The 21,206-nt window shown below is 33.7% G+C and overlaps 3 protein-coding genes across 3 annotated transcripts; all 3 read right to left on the bottom strand.

The window, feature by feature from the left end:
• Positions 1-705: 705 nt before the first annotated feature.
• LOC136273301 (uncharacterized) lies at positions 706-1,927 on the bottom strand. The gene is made up of 3 exons (XM_066077714.1): positions 1,863-1,927; positions 1,777-1,828; positions 706-1,657 (listed from the first exon to the last, which is right to left on the bottom strand). Exons 1-3 carry the CDS (start codon positions 1,925-1,927, stop codon positions 1,505-1,507), a joined length of 270 nt encoding a protein of 89 aa, XP_065933786.1. The 3' UTR covers positions 706-1,504.
• A 706-nt stretch (positions 1,928-2,633) lies between these two features.
• LOC117680379 (mammalian ependymin-related protein 1) lies at positions 2,634-5,397 on the bottom strand. Its single transcript, XM_034482292.2, has 6 exons — positions 4,989-5,397; positions 4,199-4,303; positions 3,929-4,004; positions 3,641-3,787; positions 2,980-3,080; positions 2,634-2,874 (listed from the first exon to the last, which is right to left on the bottom strand). The coding sequence occupies exons 1-6, from the start codon at positions 5,124-5,126 to the stop codon at positions 2,824-2,826; spliced, it is 618 nt and encodes a 205-aa protein (XP_034338183.2). The 5' UTR covers positions 5,127-5,397; the 3' UTR covers positions 2,634-2,823.
• A 10,902-nt stretch (positions 5,398-16,299) lies between these two features.
• Positions 16,300-20,882, bottom strand: LOC105341555 (mammalian ependymin-related protein 1). The gene is made up of 6 exons (XM_011448134.4): positions 20,677-20,882; positions 20,051-20,155; positions 19,793-19,868; positions 19,531-19,677; positions 16,604-16,704; positions 16,300-16,497 (listed from the first exon to the last, which is right to left on the bottom strand). Exons 1-6 carry the CDS (start codon positions 20,812-20,814, stop codon positions 16,447-16,449), a joined length of 618 nt encoding a protein of 205 aa, XP_011446436.3. The 5' UTR covers positions 20,815-20,882; the 3' UTR covers positions 16,300-16,446.
• Positions 20,883-21,206: the final 324 nt, after the last annotated feature.

Raw genomic sequence — 21,206 nt, 5'->3', positions numbered from 1 at the left:
TGCAAGGTCAAATACAAAAAGGTCAAGGTCACCACAACATTATTAAATTCAATGCAACATTTTAAACATTTAAATTGTTTATGTTGACTAGTTCATCAATTAGACAAATGTTTCATGCTTCCAGTTTAATTTGTTATAAAATGATCAGTTTTGTGCGAAAACTTTTTGGGCTAAAGCAAATTACATCCAACTTATCTGTTGATGCGTCATATCATTTTAATATACAAAACCAGAAGACAATTCAATAATATCATCAAACATGTAAAAGAGGTACTTTACCTTATGTTAACTCGTGTTTTAAACAAAACTTCGACGATGTCAAAACTTCAATATTAAACATGCATAACATTTCATGGCACTGCATTCTTCAACTAATCTGCATAATATGACCAAAAATGTAAAACATGATAGACATTTTTAGGACAAGCTGAGAGAAAACACGTGGATTTCTCTACATGAAATTGCTTAAAATCTTTAAAAAGCTAAGTTACTTAATACCAGTGTATTTTAAATAGCCATGTAATTATGTTTAATAACAATAATCATGAATATAGTTTTATCCTATATCAAACTTATTTCACACATAGAGAAAAGCTGAAAAGATATCATGTGCCACAATAACAAGAGCTCAAGCAGCTTTCAATAAAGAGAATTCTGTCTTTCTTCTTGCGTGTATAGATCATACGATTGGAATAACTCCTCTGTTGAAGAATCAGAACTTAAGCGACTTTTCTTGTATGTCAAAAGGAATTCTTGCTTTGTACGAAAAATTTCAAAGCAAGGAGAAATGCAAAATGACCCATTTCACTGTCTGCATTTGAAGCTAGTCATTTGGTAACATCGCCTCTTCCGCTTCTCTCTTAGTTTTAGTGGGGTAGCATCTCTCTCTCTGTCTCTTTCTGCTGGTTCACAAGCAATGTACTTGCGATGAATAGATTTTTCTCCCTCCATCTGCTTGTCCAATAAATATCTCCCTGTAAGTCTTTCCAGAACCCAGGGGGCAAATCGTCCAAATGATGTTGAAATGTTCCCTCCAGAACTCTGGGGCAGGTCGTCCAAGTGATGTTGAAATGATCCCCCCAGTACTCTAGATAAGCTGATCAACATGAACGATGGAAGGCCTAACTTTTTCTTTATGATTTCTTACGATAACATATGTAAGGTCTTTTAGTTTTCACATTGACACTGTCAGTGGTGCTTATAAGATAAACAGCACAACCCTTGCAAATTGATACTTAAGGCAGCTAAAAGGTCCATGTGGCATGACATGGTTGCTGTGTCCCCCTGTGACTCAGCTGAGTTTTCTTCACTTTGTCCTGAATACCCTTTCTAAAACTGCGAACAGTTCTAGTTGCTTCTATGCCCAGGACCAATAGATCAATAAATATACGGGGAAACTACTATAGTAATTGCTTCAATAAAGAACATGCTCCTTTTCAGCATAGTTTCTCATTAAATTCATAACTAGGTTATATGTTTCCCCCAATTTCCGCCGGCTGAACAGTTAGATATTGTTTACCTGTATATTGTTAAATTTCAAACAGTACGCATTTTCTGCGTCGCACAAATCATAATCTTTTATACCATATTTGACTGGATTGTCTAGACTGTGTAGTTGCTTTGTCATAGGCACATGGATGGCTAGAGCTTGGTTTGGCTTAACTACAACATGAAACTTTGTAAGGATGTTATGGTACAGCGGCCCAAGTTTAAATAGAGGGTCATGACCTTTAGTTCCACGTTGGATATATTTCTGATTGTCGTTCAAATGAAGACCTGTAAGATGAAGTAAGCCTCTATCCCTGGACATCTATCCCTGGACATAACACTGGGGAACACAGGACTGATGTCACTGGATTTACGGTCCAGAAATATCCAAAAGTGTAATGATGCCCATTGCTATAACAACAGCGAAGAACCTCTTCATCTCTAAAGCTGTTGTATCTTTCCATCTTTTAAATCAAGGTTTTTCATATAATTGTTTGTTTTGAAGAAATTGTTCAGCACATGTATTTGTTTCATCAGAGATATTTTGGTAATCACAGTCATAAAAAAATATTTAAAATACAAAATACAAGTGGATAATCAGAATCAGTGATCTGGTTCCTGGTCAAAAGTTAATGGTAAGGGAGTCATTTCACCTTCATTCAGTTACGTATTTTGATCATCAGACACCAACAACGAAAACACGTGTGCAGCAGCAATTTCTAAACGGCTGTATCATTAATTAATTTCCTTCCAATATCCAAATAATATAGCACCGTTGTTATACCATTGTTTTCTCATTGTGATGCAAATTTTAAACATAAAAGGCAAAAAAAAGTTTGATCATCTATAATTCTTCCTTTGTTAAGTATTGAAAAATTAAATAAAAATACAGGATGTAGAAAAATTCGCATAGGATGCACTTATATATCTCAAAAGACGTTTAACAGAAAATAACGACAATATAAAAATAATTATCAAGACAAAATTTGATCGGTCTGTTTTTCATTGGAACGCACATACGTGTGTGCCCAGCATGGTAGCGGATACTTTTTAAAGCGCACATGTATATTTGCGCGCAGCAAAGCAAGGGTTAAGGGTCTTAAGACATCTAACGCACAAGTTGCAGACGTTCACTTTTTGTTTATCAATTTGAAACATGCGTAAAAAAGATCAATGCTGACATCGAATCCGATAAAAATTAAAATAGTAATAATTATGCGATATTCTTTCTTAATATTTCAGTTAAAAGTATCATTCTTCTAAATTTGATACGTATGACTTGGTTTAAAATATAACCATATGACGTGAAAATTTATAATATGACTTGTAAAGTTTTTAAAAGAGGGTGGATCCCCGCTTTCTTCTTCCAGCAATGTGTGCAGAACTCTGCAAGAAAAACAAATATTTAAAGGTAAGCATCAATAATTCAAAAGAGAAATGAATATTTCATGGTTAATTGTTTAAGCTTGTTGAATCTTAAAAGTTTATTACCATTCCTTTATGACAGATTTCTGGAGGGGTGAAAACGCTGGGGTCCTTTATTCCAGTCGAGAAGTTGGAGTACACGATGAATTCAATGTATCCTTTTGCCACTATGTTTAAACAAAAGGCAACTAAACATTTTATTTTAAGGTGATGAAGCAACATTACTTAATATATTACAAGAAAAAGTGCTGTCATTTCGTAATAGTATATAGTACTGTTCAACCCGACAATCATGATTGTCTATAAAAATGTAAATAAAGAGAAACTAAAAAAAACAAAGAAAGAAATTATATCTGTTTGATAAATATTTGGATAGAAAGGTAACTAAAAGTATTTAATATAGCATTAGGTGAGATGTAACTATTTACATTTTTTTCAACAAAACATATAATTCTTGGATATAGGGGTTTCAAACGTGTCAATGTTGCAGATAATGTACATAGATTTTAAACTTCATACCCGCATGAACCACCACAAAAAACATCACCGGGAAAAGATAATCTGATTAACGTGCAATATTTGATAATCTTGAAATGTTTGCTTAAAATAACAGAATTTCGATTTAATGAATAAAATATAAAAGACTTTGTAATAATTTCGCCATTCTTTAAAAAGCGTAACCGAAAAAGACTTTGCTGATGAAATATAACGTAATGTTTTTAATTACCGTTGGAGAAATGGGTCTCTATGGGTGTACATTCCGCGGTTACCGTGGCAAACGCTTCATTCGAGTCTTTCTCAAATGAGTATATCTTTACTGATAGCTCATGTGGGGCTGCCCCCATGTATGTTTGGGATAATAGTTTAGCACTTTCTGAAATTTAAATATTTCATTGATAGAGTAATTCCTTAATACCTTAATATGCAAAGGACTTCACTTTTATGTATCTAGTAACAGGTGCATGTATATACAAAAAGTTTATTCTATAGAATTTGCATGTAGTTCGCACCATACCTGGTATGCACGATTTGCTGAAATTTCCGACGGGTAAAACTCGGCAGTATCCATTAGCCCACACATATTCCTTTCCCTAAGAGAAAGGGCATTTGTTTAGATTAAAGCAATATTTGTAATTATTTATGTCCATTGAATTGATTTATCATTTTTATGCATTTATTTGCAAAGTCCCGAAAAGTCACATTTACTATCAAAATGTATTTACATGTTATTATGTACATAATCGTCGTGTCTCTGTATGATAAATGGATAATTTAAAAAAGGTACATTTTTGTAGTCCATAATGACTTCAGACACTATATTCTTGGTGTAGTCGATTCCGTGGACATATAATCGTTTGGATTCTCCGTCATATGACACGCGCTGCATTCCCTGAAATAAAAAATATTCTGTGTTAAAACGTATACAAATCGCTGCCAGATTTTCGAGATTCTACAAAATTTATACACTAACTTTACGGGTTCATATCTATTGATAGCTTACTATTTGTCATGTAATCAAATCGAAACAATGCAAATAAGAACTAAATTACTGTATTTCTTTTTATCTTTCTGATCCTGATTAAAAATCTTTTTAACATTTTTAACAACAAATTACTTCAGCATAAATTCGAGAAACTGTTAATTTGATTTTAAATTCAGTAATTCGGGTATTGGCAAAATGATAATTGAAGGATACGTTTTCACAAGAAATTATGTCGATTACACAAAATTTCGATTATTCATAACACCAATATATACAAGCCTGAGTAAAAAAAATAACATATACTTTAATGTTCTACGATCCATGTCGTCTAACGTGTTTCTACTGCTATAACCAAATAAAATCTTATTTTATTTGATGTTTGCTATTTATGCACCTCTTTAGTGAAAACTCGAAATGAGTCTTTTCTACCCCTTTTTAATTAATCAACAATTTCAGATGGACATTTCTAATGCGTAGTTTAGGATAGCGGTCAAGATAAGAACGAAAAATTTGCAAAACATTGCCCCTTTTATGACATTTGCAAAACATTGCCCCTTTTATGACATTTGCAAATATCAAATAAAAACCTTACTCTTGTTATTTCCGCTGTTCCATTTCTGCGAACTTCTGCATAGACGTCCTCCGTGATCTCGTAGACATCCGGGGGACAGCACTGCCCCCAAACACCCACCACAAGGAGGCAGAGAACGGCAACACCCGTCAGACTCATTCCTGTCTGTCACTGGTCTGAATTTCTTGCAACAATACACTGAAGGTTTAAAGTAGGTTTGTATACTGTCAGGGATAGCTCACTAGATAATGTTCCTTGTTGTTTAAACAAACTAGGTTATCCGATCTATTATTTGGGACAAACAATGTACGTTTCAAAGAGATTGAAAACTTCTAAGAATGACAGCCTAGTTATTTAGAATTTCTTTTTTTCCGCAAAGATTGCATGCCAGTGGATTTCTGTATACAGGGTTATTTTCACCCCGTGTAATTTTCGCCCTTCTACACTTGCAATCGGTTTCGCCCTGTCTTGAATTTGTCCTTACACAGTTTTGTTTAAAGAGAAATAAATTGAGATATTGGAATTCGCTAAGTCTTAATTCGACCGCTGAAAATGAGGGCGAAAATAAAACAGGGCGAATATTTCCCTGTGTACAGTATTTCCACCGAACTTGCAGATTTCTATAAATTCAATGATTCTGTATTTCCGATTGGTTCGTATAATCAGTCGAGCGTAATTTTAAAGTATTAAGTTTTAATAATGAGTAAACCACAGACACTTAGTACCATACATTTTTCTCATAGCAAAATATATTAACTCTTATCCGGTTACTGTATACATAAGGTACGCATCGACGCTTCATGAATCTACGTTTGGTTAACGATTACATAATAGTTTGGTTATTAAATTACATAATAATGTTAAAGGGGCATGGTCACGATTTTGGTCAAATTTTATTTTTCTGTTTTTATTATTTGCAATGCGTTAGGAATGCATTTCTAATTATCAAATGAAATTTGGGTGCAAGTCGTTGAGTTTTATGCAAGATACAGGGCTTACAATTCTTCGTCATGTAAACCAGGCTCGTGCACTGTTTTTGTTTACATAGGTTCATTATACCATTAAAAATCATTTTTTTTTATTTAAATACAACTTTCACAAAAGAAAGAGCAGATACAAGCGATATAATACATATAACACTTACTGGTATAATAAATTTTGTTAATACATTTCTCTGATATAATATGATTATACAGATGTATATACACAAATGTACATTATCACCAATAAAATTTTAGTATTGTCACGAAAGTTGTTATTTTTGGGGGGTATATATTGGAGGCGAGGGGGTGGGGAGGGGTAGAAATTGGGTGATTATCTATAAGTTTAAAAAGAAAATTCACTGACTTACAATAAATTAATCTTGCTCTTGTATTCTTGTACAGACTTAAATACATGCATGTATGACATGTACATTGGCTTAGACACAAACATAATACACATGCATATATAACAAAGTGTGTTTCCATAAATCAGGATTTACCAGCATATGATTTTGATTAAATCACCCATGGGGAGGAGGGAAAAAATAGAGAGAAAAAAAAATAAAGCAGCGGGTAGGGGAGAGGTACAAAAATAGAAAGCAGATGAAAGCAATTATCTATGGTTCTAGCTTTTGGAAGATGTTTGACCAATAGTTATTATACTCTTGGTATTTGCAGTTTTTTAGAAGATTATATTTTTCAACATAAAGTCTGTTAATAATGGTATGTTTCAGTGCCTCCACGTTTAATTGTTTAGAGAAACTAAATTTACAGGCATATATATATTGTTTTACTATCAAGATTAATAGATTTTCAAAGCGATGTATATCACTGTTCAGATATTTACCAAACAGAATAGATTTATTATCAAAATTCACGTTTAACTGTAAATCATCAAGCCAGTGTTTAATTTTGTCCCAAAGTTCTTTTATGAGGTAGCATTCAGAAAATAAATGGTTTATTGTTTAAAAATCATTTTAAAGCTGGTTTGTCTATCTAATTATTCATTTTAGGCATAAATAAACAGTTCCTAACGATTAACACATTCATTTTAGGTCTAAAACTGGAATTTTCACTTCAACATTCAAAATGTAAACAAACGCTTTGTTTACAAAGCGAAGAATTGTAAGCTCTGTAACTTGCTTATAACTCATTAAATGACTCAAATTTTGGTTGCCTATTAAAAATGCCTTAGAGAAGCATTTTTAACAATAAAATCGAAAAAAAAAAATTTTTTGACCAAAATCTTGACCATGCCCGTTTAAAGCTGAACACTGCTCGTAAATAGGCACTGTCACACAGGTACCATACATAAACCCTTCGATTTCGTTACACCTTATTGCTCATCTGAAACTCGTGGCCGGCGTGTAATGTTCCTTTCGTTGTCTTTAGATTTTTATGCATTGAATTCTTTTTTACGTGCATATTTTTTTGGTAAAAATTGCATTGACCCGTTCATTCAATGTTAGTACTCTCTTGGTTTGAAAAAAGTGCGTACAACTTCATAATTTCATAGCGACCGAGTACCGTGGAGGTCCAAGATGTACGTCCACACAGGTGAGACCTCTACAGCGAGAAAATTTGAACTGTTACGAGGTTTTGGCTTATTTAGAGGTTGTAGGGAGATAGCATTGTAGGTGCTGAAAGAGAAATATGGCGGACAATGCCTATTTAAAAGCGGTGTTCAGCTTTAATTTTCGTGCTGAATCCCATCAACTTCATGGCTTGCAGTTGGGTGTTATTGCAGTTTAGGTCTGTCAGGTCATACATGTAGAACATGGGCGTACTCTTCATATTGTCGTTGGGTATTTCTTTAAAATGCATCCCTTGGGCATCCGTGGGCTGACGGATGAAGTAGTGGAGGCTTCCGACCCGTTGTCTTCGAATTGTTCTTCATGTTCTTTCGATGGTGTGATCTGTGTCTAGATCTGTGCTCTTTGCATGCTAGCTGGATCCTATGTCAGTCTCTCGCGGTGCTTGGGTTGACTTCTTCGGCTCAATGCACTTGTCAAACGCTTTGCCCTTGCCGACCCCCTTGTCAATCGCCTTGCCCTTTCCACCCGCCATGCTGTTTATGAGCGGTGTTCAGCTTTAGCTTGAAAATGTTGTTGAACATTTATTGCTGTTTGTTGGAAAAGTAAAGTTAGACTGTTTTCTTTGATCATTAATTTTATACCTCGCCTTATCTTTGCTATAAAGTGTTAAGGTATGGAATTAAAATCAATATTTTCTCGTCGTACGGTGCAGGGTAAAAAGTCCTACTCTTCTGCAAAAAATCGTGTTGATATAGTCTTGATTTTTGGATGGGCAAGAACAGTTTTCAGAATGTGAATTAGATTTTTCAAATATCGCGTGCAGAGAGTATGAATGGCATTGGGAAAGCATGACTTGATTGCATTTGCTAGTGCTTATTTTCAGTCTGTTCCAAATACAATTCTCTGCTCAATGTAACAATGCACATTAAAGGTGTGAATGATACCATGAATACAAGTTGTAGGTGCCATGTGAATGCACTGGTCCTAATTTTTTCGGTGATTCCAGAGTCTTGGATTATGAATGTTTTTGTTTTAAAACACTGTTACTGTTAGATATCAGGACCAAACATTGAATTTTGTAGATTTCAATGATGCACCTGTTTTAATGTATTAGTTCTTGATGACATTATTTGTTCTTCCGAACAAAAATATTACATTCAGTTTATTTTTGTGAATGTTATATTACGTACCTCTTGAACAATGGTGTTTGAAACATTTGTTCAGGAATGACAATGCAATCAGCCAGATTGTGTTGGTCTTGTGGGTTATTTTTGTTCCAAGTAATTGTATCTTGCGTTTTAAGAGTAATTTAAAAATTACTTTTTGTATTGCCATAGATGATATAATGTTGATTTGGATAAGACCCGATTTATTCAATAAAAGCATATCGGGAAACGAATCGAATTCGAACAATCTGATTTATTTTCTGAATCGCTGATGATTGGCCAAAGTTGAGTATTTCCGATTGACTAAAGTGCTGCTATGATGAAAGTTGACAAAACAATCCTATCCTAGTATCCTATCCTGCTGAAAAGTTCATAGACTATCCTATCTTATACCATCCCATCGATAGATAGGAATGAAATATAACGAAACATAAGGAATTATTTATTTGATTGACATTCTATCGACTAATGGAATAATCGAAAAGTTGATTATAACCGAAAATCTTTAGAACGAGGTAACTTATTATCCTGTGCATCGGTGATATTTAATGTACGTGGAGTTTACGTAAACAAACAGGTACATGTAAGCGATAAAATTGTTTTTTATTAGTGTTACAATCTTTGTTTAATGATTCCTGAAGGTTCGTTTGATAAATTTATTTGTGACACAGTGACTTCCTAACATTCATAAAAGCCCATTCTATTGGAATAGGCTCAGTATACACTTATAACCGGAAACAGTGTATTGTCGTGAAACCGATATTATGTAAACAATACACAGTATATGTGCCTAAGGCAATAAGCCTTACCTTAAGATGAACAAACAATGGACATGAACATGGTACATCACACAATACAAGACAGATATGTGTTAACTGGTAGGCGGACGGGACTGAACTGACTTCTGGAGTTCCAGGTATTGGGATGCGCGGTGGACCAGGGTCAAAGATCATTTGCATAACAAGTACATGTAGTTACATGTATTAGCATAATAATGCACATTTCACTACAGTATTATATGAAGGTCATAAACCCAAACTCTATGAAAATTAACCATAATTGTTTAATATTTACTCCGAAAAATTCAAGAAATTAATATAAACGGATGACTCTCTAACAAATGTTTTACCCAGATTCGATTGTGATTCCTAGATTATGATCAACACCTTAATGATTTGAAATGAAAAGACTTGTAAAGTTTACAAATTTATTAAAAAAAAGTAAATATTACTTTTAAATAATTGATAGTAAATAACAATTATGATTCCTAAAAATTTAACAGAAGGAATGTGAATAATATATAATTTAGACCACAAGAAATATGAAAATCATGAAAAAAAATAATATAAAGTTAGAATAACCATCTTAGAAAATTAAAATGAAAAAAATATATATTGCACTAACGGGCTTCCATACACCCCAAAGTAAGATACGACTCGGCTAAAAATAGACCCTAATATAAGAAAAAAGTAATACTGAAAAATCCAGTGTATGATAGGTATTAAAGGGATATCCAATTCTACCCTGAAACAATGTTGACTCTACTCTACTAAATTACGTATTACAACAATGTAATAAGAGTATGAATAACTATAATTGTGTTTTTAAAACTTCAAAACTGTTACATTTCTCCCCCATTTAAACAAAAATTAACTTTTTTGTAAAATACACAATACACAATTTTGATTTATGTTTTAAAGTTATTTATATCCTCCGTGGTGGTATCGATGGTCACGGGCGTTGAAGTTATCCGAAAGTTCAAACAATGGTTCTTTAATATGTAAACTATTCATTCGCTCCAATCTTGCTTTCTCCCTTTCTGCATGGTATATCTTTTTCTTTGACTTCTTGAAATCGCAACGATCTATGAATTTACAATTTTTGACTTCTTCAAATGAAATGTGCCGTGGACATTGACATTTATGATGTTTCTTGATGTGCATAGCAAATTCGGATCGCCTGGCTTCTTTGATGTTTCAAATAGGACAAGTGAAAATGAAAATATTGAGTTTATGAAATCTCTCAAAATGGGCGCTGTACTTGGACAACTTTTTAAAGTGATGACCAGATCCAGTTCAGCCGGTCACGGGACAAGCCACTCCCCCTTTTGGCCATTATTTTCCTTCCCCATCTTGAAAAAGATTTGGGCTGGCTTCTACATTAAAATGAGATAAAACCTGTCCATCCTCAATGGATTCAGTATCTACTGGGATTGACTTTTCATGGGGAATAACCTCTGGTACCCAACGTAATGGTGGAACAACTTCTTCATATGGTCTTAAATGATCTACATGTATTGTAATGCATGATCATTCAGGTGTTTTCTGAATTTTATAGGTCACATCTGTGATTTTTGTCCTAATTTAATTCCTGCTATAGAGGGATACCATCTCCACACAAAGTTGCCTTCGTAAATTCTACATTGTATGTTTTAAACCCCCTGTCATAGTACTTCTGTTTTGCCGCTGCATGTTTGAGGTTTTCATGTGCAGACTAGTGAGTATTTTCTAAAGTATTTCTTAACCATTCCACATACTCTACAGGACAAACAGGGTTAGGGTTACTTAGAGGATTACCTATGATGAGATCAATGGGACTATTATTTTCTCTAAGTAAATTGGGAGAACATCCAGTACTTTCTTGAACTGAAGACCTATAGGCCATAAGAACAAATTATTAATTTTTATCCCAATTATTTCTATTGTCATTGGCATAACTGGTCAACATTTGCAGTAAAGTTCGGTTTAATCTTTCCACTAGTCCGTCGGACTATGGCCTTTAACGCGTAATCCTTGTTTTCTCTATCCCGAGTATTTTTTTTTTTACATCAAACAGAGAACAGCTCTGAATCAATCTCGCGACCTTGGTCGGTAAGAATTTGCTTAGGTACTCCAAACGTACAAATGAATTCATTGAAAACTTTGTCACCTACTCTGAATGCCTGGTGATCACAAACTGCATCAGCCTCAACCCACGTTGTAAAATAGACACAAAGTTAAAATATACTCATTGCCATCATTTGTAACTGGAAGAGGTTTTACTATGTCAATTCCTATTCTATCCAATGGTGCACCTGTGACAGACTGGCAAAGAGAAAATCTCTAGATATTTGATTAGTGTAGAACGTGTTACAATTGAAATCGATGCAAATCATCAAATCGCCCGCAAATTTTTTTTCCTAGCATTTTAAAGTATTTTGATATAAAAGAGTCCAAATACATATAATTCAAAATACAAAAAGTATTCGATACATCTTTCTTTCAAAGTTATATAATTATTTTACTTTTCTGTGCATTTTTATACTTAATTTTCAGTAAATTGTTAGTTATTTATCAAAATAAATTGCCATGGAAATGGATATCGGGAATAAAGGATAGGATTATATCATCATCAAAATATTTGTTACAAGATAGAAAGACAAGTATTATAACATGAATATAAAATTAATAATGTTATGTCTCAATGATTTCTGACCCAAAAGGGGACAACATTTTCACTTGCTGATACCCTGATCATTTTCATGTGATAATACCCCTGTTTCCATGTGCCACAATAAATGTTAAGTGCAGAAAAAAATAGCAATGTACCATTTTGATGTTTTATTGTTGTTTGACAGTGTGTCCATACAGGTAGAAGAGAATGGGTCAGTAATTTTGGCTTTTGTATCAAAATAAATAGCAGATATTTACGCTTCTCCCGATGGTCATAAGTTATGAAGGTAAATAACAAGTATTAAAATATGTTAGTAACAAAGGAACATAACCATTTTCTAGAAGTATGTTAATAATAATTTAATTTCAATAGAAATAAAACTGAATAAATGTGCATTTTTAGAAGGAAAAAAGGTCTCCTGCATAGAGATGTGATATGTTGAATTTGTTTTCTGCAGTCAGTATGTCTGTTTTTATGTCTTATAAAAAAAAAGTAAGTCTGGGTTTAGTTAACCAGGCTAAATTAGTTTAAGGAAGTTATTTATACATGTCATTTAAATGATACAATATAAATTGATGTCATTTACAAACTAAGAGTTTATTTTATTAACCTGAATATTAGATTCAGAAACCAAAACAGCCATTAAACACGCAATAATATCAACATTCGACAATCATGACACCCAAAAAGATTCTTCATCACATGAAAACACACCCTCATCCTCTTCAAACACAGCCTCTTCAAGCTGCTCAGGAGATCCTCATGTAGATTGGAACTTTCATGAAGTTCATTCTCATAAATCTTTGCCAGATTAAAATTTAGATTTCCTGTTAAAGTCGACTTGTGAAAGCACAAAATGTCTCACAGCATTATGGACAAATTCAGTCATTAAAAAATGCAGATTCTGCTTTAAAAAAAAACAAAAAAAAAAAAACGAACAAAACATTATAAGAATATCTAATGATATAGCTGTAAATGTTGAAGAATTTCACTTACTGTTATTAGAAAAAAAATTGTTTAATTTTTTCCTATAAAAAGTTTTTGAGAAAAATATATATGTTTTTCATTGAATTATGATATCACAAAAATGCATAATATTTCTTTGGTGAATTGAATTTCATTCAAAATGAATCGGACAAGAGAGCAGGTATCTTTCATTTTAAAACTGTATTGTTTTAAACACAGACCCCAGATTTAGTTCTACGATATATAAAATGAGAATACCCTGGAAAAACAACTCAACAAACAACAAATTATTTAAAAAAAAAAAGAGAAGATTAGAGAAAATGGAATCCGTACAGTGGTTGTTGTGAGGAATGTTACTCAACCAATTGACGTTGTCATTGATAAAATAGGACGTCATTTTGACGCACCATATTTTTCGTTCTGTTTTAAAAACAATGCTTAGTTTTTAAAAAACTTATGTTTGTGAAATTTGTTGAGTAAAAATTTACATCATATATAGTTATGAACATGCCTTTGATTGTTTGTTAAATAATTTTAATCAAAAGTTATTTCAAGTGTAAATGATATCATTATTTTGGGACATCCTGTATAAAGAAGTGAACGATGAATACTGTAATAGTGCACACACGTGGAAGTATTTTGAAAGATTCGGTGAAGTGTATGGCAGTAAAGCGTCAACTAGAGTTGCTGTTTCATTTGACACTGGAAGGAAAACAAAACTTGCTGTTTCTCGTGATGATAGTTCACCACAAGCTGAGACGGACGCGAACTTGTAGTCCATCATTTCCTTTCAACTCCTTTCAAGATACCTGATAAGATTAAGTCCAAGAAAAGGAAAATGAATGAAACAACAAAATTGATTGAAAAGAAACCAGGAACAGAATCGAGATTTAATGGAGTCGATTGAACGTCACGATGATGATAAGATGAAACTGGTTGATCGGATGCTAGATATTATGGGAAAATCTGTGAACAAAAAGTGAAGGCATACCAAGTGTTGATTAACATATATTTTTATATGGTTTTTCCTTTAAAAAAAGTTTTATTAATTTTATGTAAGGTGATAGCTAGGGCAGACCTTTACTAGAAATGTGTTTTTCATGCACATGTTTTTTTTATTACTTCAGTCTCCTTATTAATAATTATTCTTTATTTTTTGGGGTTACTTATGCTACAAGGAGTAAATGAACATGCATAATGATTTATTAAAGTTACTGTATAATGTTTCATAAACTGCTTTTATTGTTTATCACACCATATTGAAAACAAAATTCCCTGTTTAGGACACTAGACAAGACTTTATGCCTGCATGGTGTTCATGATTTGCTGCCGAAACGCTACACCATTCCTTCTGTTAGCATATATATTTGGGGGAGGAACACTCCTACCAGAATTGTTGCCCATAGACTCTAATGGAAAACTCTCTAGAAGAGAAGGGTCGTAGAAAAGGCGACAGGTAGGCCATTATAACAAAATTCAATGACGTATTTTTAGTTTTTAATTCATATTGTATGTTTGATGTTATTAGTGTTTTATAAGTGTGCCTTTAATAAAGGTCAAACGACACGTTCCTCGAGAATCTTTTTTGTATCTCCTCGTAATAAAGAGTTCCAATAAAAAATATTAATTTTATAATTACTTTAAAAATGATCAAAAATTACTTGAATTTGGTTATATGTGTGCATGGTCGGGTGGTTAGAACCGTGGCCGCTCACTGCCAGAAGCGTATAGGTTCTAGAGGTCGTGAGTTCAAAGTCCCGCCCCGGCGGAGATATAGTTCTAATTTAGTGAATTTCGCTGTACTGTAGATGTATTTATTTTTATATCAATAATTCAAGTGTATTTTCAAGAAGATTTTATAGGAAATTACATACTCTAGTATTTTGCAGAAATGTCTGGTAAGGTACCCTAATTTTTTGCAAAAAAGCTGTAACTTAAATTGAACAGAACGCACTTTTCCTGTGATCGATTCTAAAGCCTTGCTCTTTGAATCTGAGGTCAACGTAGGATAATTTACTTCGGATGATTTTCCTTTGTGCGAAACATGCATCAACTATGACGCCCATTTTTATACACCAGCTCCGAAGGAGAAGGGGGTATACTGTTTTTCCCTTGTGTGTCTGTCTGTCCTTCTGTGTCTGTCCTTCTGTCTGTCTGTCTCCTTTACACACTACTTGTTTAGGCATACAGTATCGTGGGATATACCGGTACTTTTGTACCAATCGGACGTCAGCTTCCTGTTAAATGACGACTTTGTTTATTCCTAAATTTTCAAACAAATTTTCATCAAAGATTTCTCAGGAGCTATTTATCGCAGATGTTTCAAATTTTAACACTATTTGTTTAGGCATGCCATATTATGGTACCAATTGGATGCCCACTTTATAATAAATGTCGACTTTGCTTATTTTGCATATTCCAATCAGAGCGAGGGTATAGCATTAGCTCACAGATATCTTGTTCTTTCTAACCAAATAGGCTTTCAATGCGTCTTTTCCGTCGTAATTGACAAAGCTTAGCGAAAAAATCAATACACATGCGTTAAGATCCTTGTAAGGCTAGTTTTTGTATCTTTTTTTGAAGAGTTCTCTTTGTAAACGACGACTAAGATTACGTGTAAATGTCATGTGGATAGTTACGACCTTTCGCAAAATGCAATCTACGCACACGTATATTCACACGTACATGTAAAGTCTGCGTTTATGTCAAAATTGATTGAACTTGACCTATAGAAAATCTTTATTGGACGTTAGGAATCACCAAATATATTGATAGATAAATGATTTACTTTATTTAATTTACAACGATTAACAAACAAGTTTTACAACTTAAATTAATATCCCTCGTTGGTACGGGTGTTAGCGCAAGGAGTTCAATGAAGTGGGAGGAAGCAGGAGTATCCGATAAAAACCCACGTGTCTAAGCGGGTGACCGTCATATAGACACTGTCGATCACGGGGATCGAACTCGGGTGGCAGCATTAAGAAACGAGTACATGTACGTTGTCCACTATCCTACCTAGACGCCTTTAATGAAAGCTATATTCATTAAAATGCGTAGAATGCAGCATAACATGATTTTATTTTTTTTTGAAAGGAGGGGGAGGTACGGTATAGATAAAGATATAATATATATAGATATAATAGAATATAGATATACCCGTCTAAGGTGTAAGATCGCTTAACAACATCGTGTTTTGATTTCAAAACCGTACTATAGGTACACCCCTTTAAGACGCCTAACGCACAAGCTGTGTGTGTCCACTTCTTATTAACCAAATTACAACATTCGTAACACAAATATATGAATGTGTTTATCAAATCGGATAAAGGTTATAGTAAATTGATACATTGGATATCATCATAATCATTCCTTCATAATATTTCATGTTAAATTTTCAAAAGAGAGAAAATCCCCGCTTTCTCCTCCCAGCTATGTGTTCAGAACTCTGGAAAAAAAACAGATAGTTAGCGGTAACAATTCGAAAAAAATTATTACCTATAAAGTATATCATTGGTTGGCTTGATTATTGATTTGTTTTATTTGTTGATTACCATTTCTTTCTGACAGATATCTGGAGGGATGAAAACGCTGGGGTCCTTTATTCCAGTGGAGAAGTTAGAGAACACGATAAACTCAACGTATCCTGCTGCCACTATGTTAAAACAAAAGACAATTAACTGATTTTTGTATAAAGGGGATGAAACAACAAGAGGCCAATTGGCCTTAACGGTCACCTAAGTAGCATATAACCCATACAAAAACTTGTCGAGGAGTCTCATATATGCATTTAATTAATAAGGTTTCATTCTGGAGTAGAAAAATTATAAATTTGTAATGACGACCACATTTAATTCAAAAAGAACTGTGAAACCTATAATTTTGGCAAAAAACTTAAAGATCTGGTCTACAAAATCATGAATTCAGTTTTCCTTTCAGCTGTGTGGGAGTAAAGAAGATAATTTTCTAACATTATATGCATTAACACCTATACATCCATTTTGGCCCTTTAAGTAAACATAATTATAAGTCAGTCAGTTTTTAATACATATGTGTGAGAATAGATAAGAAAATTTTTGAACATTATATGCATTAACACAATATTGCCCCCCCCCCCCCCCCACCTCATGTCCTGAACCCCTGACCCAGAGGCCATAAATTTCACAATTTAGGGAGAGAAGTTAGTGGACATCATAATCATTTATTCAGTTTTTTGCCCACATGTGTGGGAGAAGAGAAGAAGATTTTTTTAAGATTTAAAACATTTTTACAATATGGCTATATTGGCCCCACCCTAGAGCCTGAACCCTTAACAAAGGGGTCAAGAATTTAACAATTTTGGTAAAGGGCTTCATGGACATTAAAACCAGGCATTTTGTTTTTAACAAATATGGCCATATTGGCCCCACCCTAGAGCCTGAACCCATGACCCAGGGGTCATGAATTTCGCAATTTTAGTAGACTTCATGGACATCATAATCATGCATTTAGTTTTAAACAAATATATATATGGGAGTAAAGAAGAAGATTTTCTAACATTTAATACATTTTTACTATATGGCCATATTGGCCCAACCATAGAGTCTGAACCCCTGACCCAGGGGTCATGAATTTCACAATTTTGGTAGAGGGCCTCATGGACATCATAACCAGGCATTTAGTTTTAAACAAATATATGTGGGAGTAGAGAATAAGATTTTCTATGATTTAATACATTTTTACTATATGGCCATATTGGCCCCACCCTACAGCCTGAACCCCTGACCCAGTGGTCATGAATTTCACAATATTTATAGAGGGCCTCATGGACATCATAACCAGGCATTTAGTTTTAAACAAATATATATGGGAGTAGAGAAGAAGATTTTCTATGATTTAATACATTTTTACTATATGGCCATATTGGCCCCACCCTACAGCCTGAACCCCTTACCCAGGAGTCATGAATTTCACAAGATTTATAGAGGGCCTCATGGACATCATAATCATGCATTTAGTTTTTAACAAATATAAATGGGAGTAGAGAAGAAGATTTACTAAGATTTAATACATTTTTACTATATGGCCAAATTGGGCCCAACCTAGAGCCTGAACCCCTGAACCAGAGGCCATGAATTTCACAATTTTGGTAGAAGGCATAACCATGCAATCAGTTTTTAACAAATATAAATGGGAGTAGAGAAGAAGATTTTCTAAGATTTAATACATTTTAACTATATGGCCATATTGGCTCCACCCTAGAGCCTGAACCCCTGAACCAGAGACCATGAATTTCACAATTTTGGTAGAAGGCTTCATGGACATCATAACCATGCATTCAGTTTTTTCCTCACATGTGTGGAAGTAGAGAAGAAGATTTTTGAAAATTTGGCTTTTTTTGCATATTAGGCCCCGCCCATGGCACCACAGGGGTGGTAGAGCCATGAATTTCACAATTTAGATTCTTCTTACCATAGAGATGCTTCACACCAAAAATGGTAACGATTTGTCTGGTAGTTTTCAAGAAGTTAAAAATGTAAAATTGTTAACGCACGACGACGGACGAAGACCAATTGCAATAGGTCACCTGAGTCACTCAGGTGATCTAATAATATTTAATTTCTAATAACCGGTAAAAAATATGTCTGTGATAAATATCGATATCACATAAATGATATAGGTCTATATGAACTAGCTAGATAATTTAATTGACTTTTTGTCAAGTTCATGACACACCCCGAGGTCAAAAGCAAGCTTTGTGTGAAGTAACAACTTCTCATGTCTTCCAGGAATAAAAGCTATTGATAAACTTTGCACTTTCCTGCAAGTGTTCTTGATCTTGTCTGAATGACCCGAGGTCAAGGTCATGATACACCAACAAGTCATGTTATATTTTTGTGAAGTATCAATTTCAATTCTTCCTCCTCTATAAGAAAGATATGAACCGGACACATTTGGAACAGACAGATGAACGGACAAGGTGATTCCTATTTATAACACACCCCCCCCCCCCTCTAATTTACATGGCTGACAACATACATGTAAAAATAAGAACTCGTTCAATTTGCATCTTAAACATTTTTGAAAAGTTATATCCCCTTCATTAAAAGAAGAAAATTTTAATTTTGTCAAATCATCTGCGGCAAACGACTCATTTGATTTAATATTTTAATGAAAAGAAAGTTTATGCATAATTATACTTACCAAAATATTTTTGTGTGTAAGATTTTAAGTTACAATCACAAAATCTGAATAAAACACGCATAGTCCATATACTTCAAATGACACTTCAAGGTGCAATTATTTTGACAATAATCAAAATTTTGAAAATTCCTGTATTGTAGTGGAATTTTTCATATGATAATAGCTTCAAATTAATATCATTATTCACTAAATGGTATTGGGCCACTCATTATTGGGAACAAAATGTGATCGTTTGACATTAAATACCTTAAAGTGAAGCAAAAAGACTTGGCTGATTAAATACAACGTAAAGTTTTACCTTTGGAGAAGTGGGCCTCTATAGGTGTACATTCCTCGGTTACCGTGGCAAATGCTTGATTGGAATCTTTCTCAAATGAGTACATCTGTATTGATAGTTCATTTGGGGGTTCTCCCATATATGTTCGGGTTAAAAGTTTAGCATTTTCTGAAATGTAAACATATTTAAAGACCAATTATAAAATTTTAATACTTGTATGTATTTGCAAAAATGAATAAAAAATACAGGACTTGCGTGTTGTTCGCATATTGCATATTTGTACCTGGTATGCATGAATTGCTGAAGTTTCCGACGGGTAAGACTCGGCAGTAACCGTTAGCCCACACATATTCCTTTCCCTAAAAGAAAAGGCGTTTGTTTAGATTAAGGCAATATTTAGCAGTTATTACAATTTAACACAGTTGTAAATATATTTGTTAAACCCGAGTAGTCTTTGAAATACGAATAGATTATACATTTACTTTAGTACATAAGTGTCACCATTTCTCTGATCTGAAAAAAAATTGAAACATAAAGTTACATGTTTGTAGTCCATGATGACGCCAGACACTATATTATTGGTGTAGTCGATTCCATGGACGTATATTCGTTTGGACTCTCCATCGTAAGACACACGCTGCATTCCCTGAAATAAAAAAAATTCCATTCAAAAACGATTGGTCAGATTTTAAAGGTTATTAAAATATATGCTCTCATATACAAAATACAGGCTCGGGTATTCAATAAATTATGTGTTCATTTAATTTACTTAATCAGACTCAGGGATTCATGAATTGTTTTCCGGCTAATATCTAAATGATAATCAGTATTCAAGAAATTTAATACATTTCTTCAAAATTAATGGTCCAAAAGTTGATATTAAGAGACTTCGTTTTTTTTCGTTACTATATACAAGTAAAAAAACAACACAACATATTACACATAAATGATTTCGTATTGGACGGACTGTGCAGCCTTTTTTCCTACTGCGTGTACCAGATTGATTGGTGTTTGGCCATGATTAGATTGGAGTTTGCCTTTGATGCATTTTTAGTAACATTATAAATGTCATATATTATTCCGTATGCTAACCCCTCAATCTCGTCCAATGCGTAGTTAATGATAACAGTCGTAATTAATCTTTAAAATTTTAAATTAGAACCTTACTATTGTTATTTCCGCTGTTCCATTTTTGCGAACTTCTGCATATACATCCTGTGTGATCTCGTACACATCCGGGGGACAGCATTGCCCCCAAACACCCACCACAAGGAGGCAGAGAATGGCAACACCCGTCAGACTCATTGCTGTCTGTCGCTGGTCTGAACTCCTTGCAACTTGACAGTTTCTACAAGGTTTATTTACTATCAGGGGATACTCACTAGATAAGGTTTCTAAACTTTGTATGTTTAAACATACTACGTTAACCGATTTGCATTAAGGACCAATAGTATACGCTCTACGGAGATTAACAACTGATTAAAACTTCAGAGAATGACAACTTAGTTATTTAGAGATTTGTCTACTTTGAAAAGAGTAAAATTACTTCACTATAAAATGTATGGTTCTAGATTTCCGATTGGGGCGTATTCCCGATTGATAGAAATTTCAAAATTAAAGTTTTTATTAGTGAATGAATCACAGGCACGGGGCATAATAATTTTCTCATAAAAATATACCCAGATCTAATTATACAC

Source organism: Magallana gigas, chromosome 3 (genome assembly GCF_963853765.1).
Source record: "Magallana gigas chromosome 3, xbMagGiga1.1, whole genome shotgun sequence".
Classification (NCBI taxonomy): domain Eukaryota; kingdom Metazoa; phylum Mollusca; class Bivalvia; order Ostreida; family Ostreidae; genus Magallana; species Magallana gigas.
This window is presented reverse-complemented; position numbering and strand designations above follow the sequence as displayed.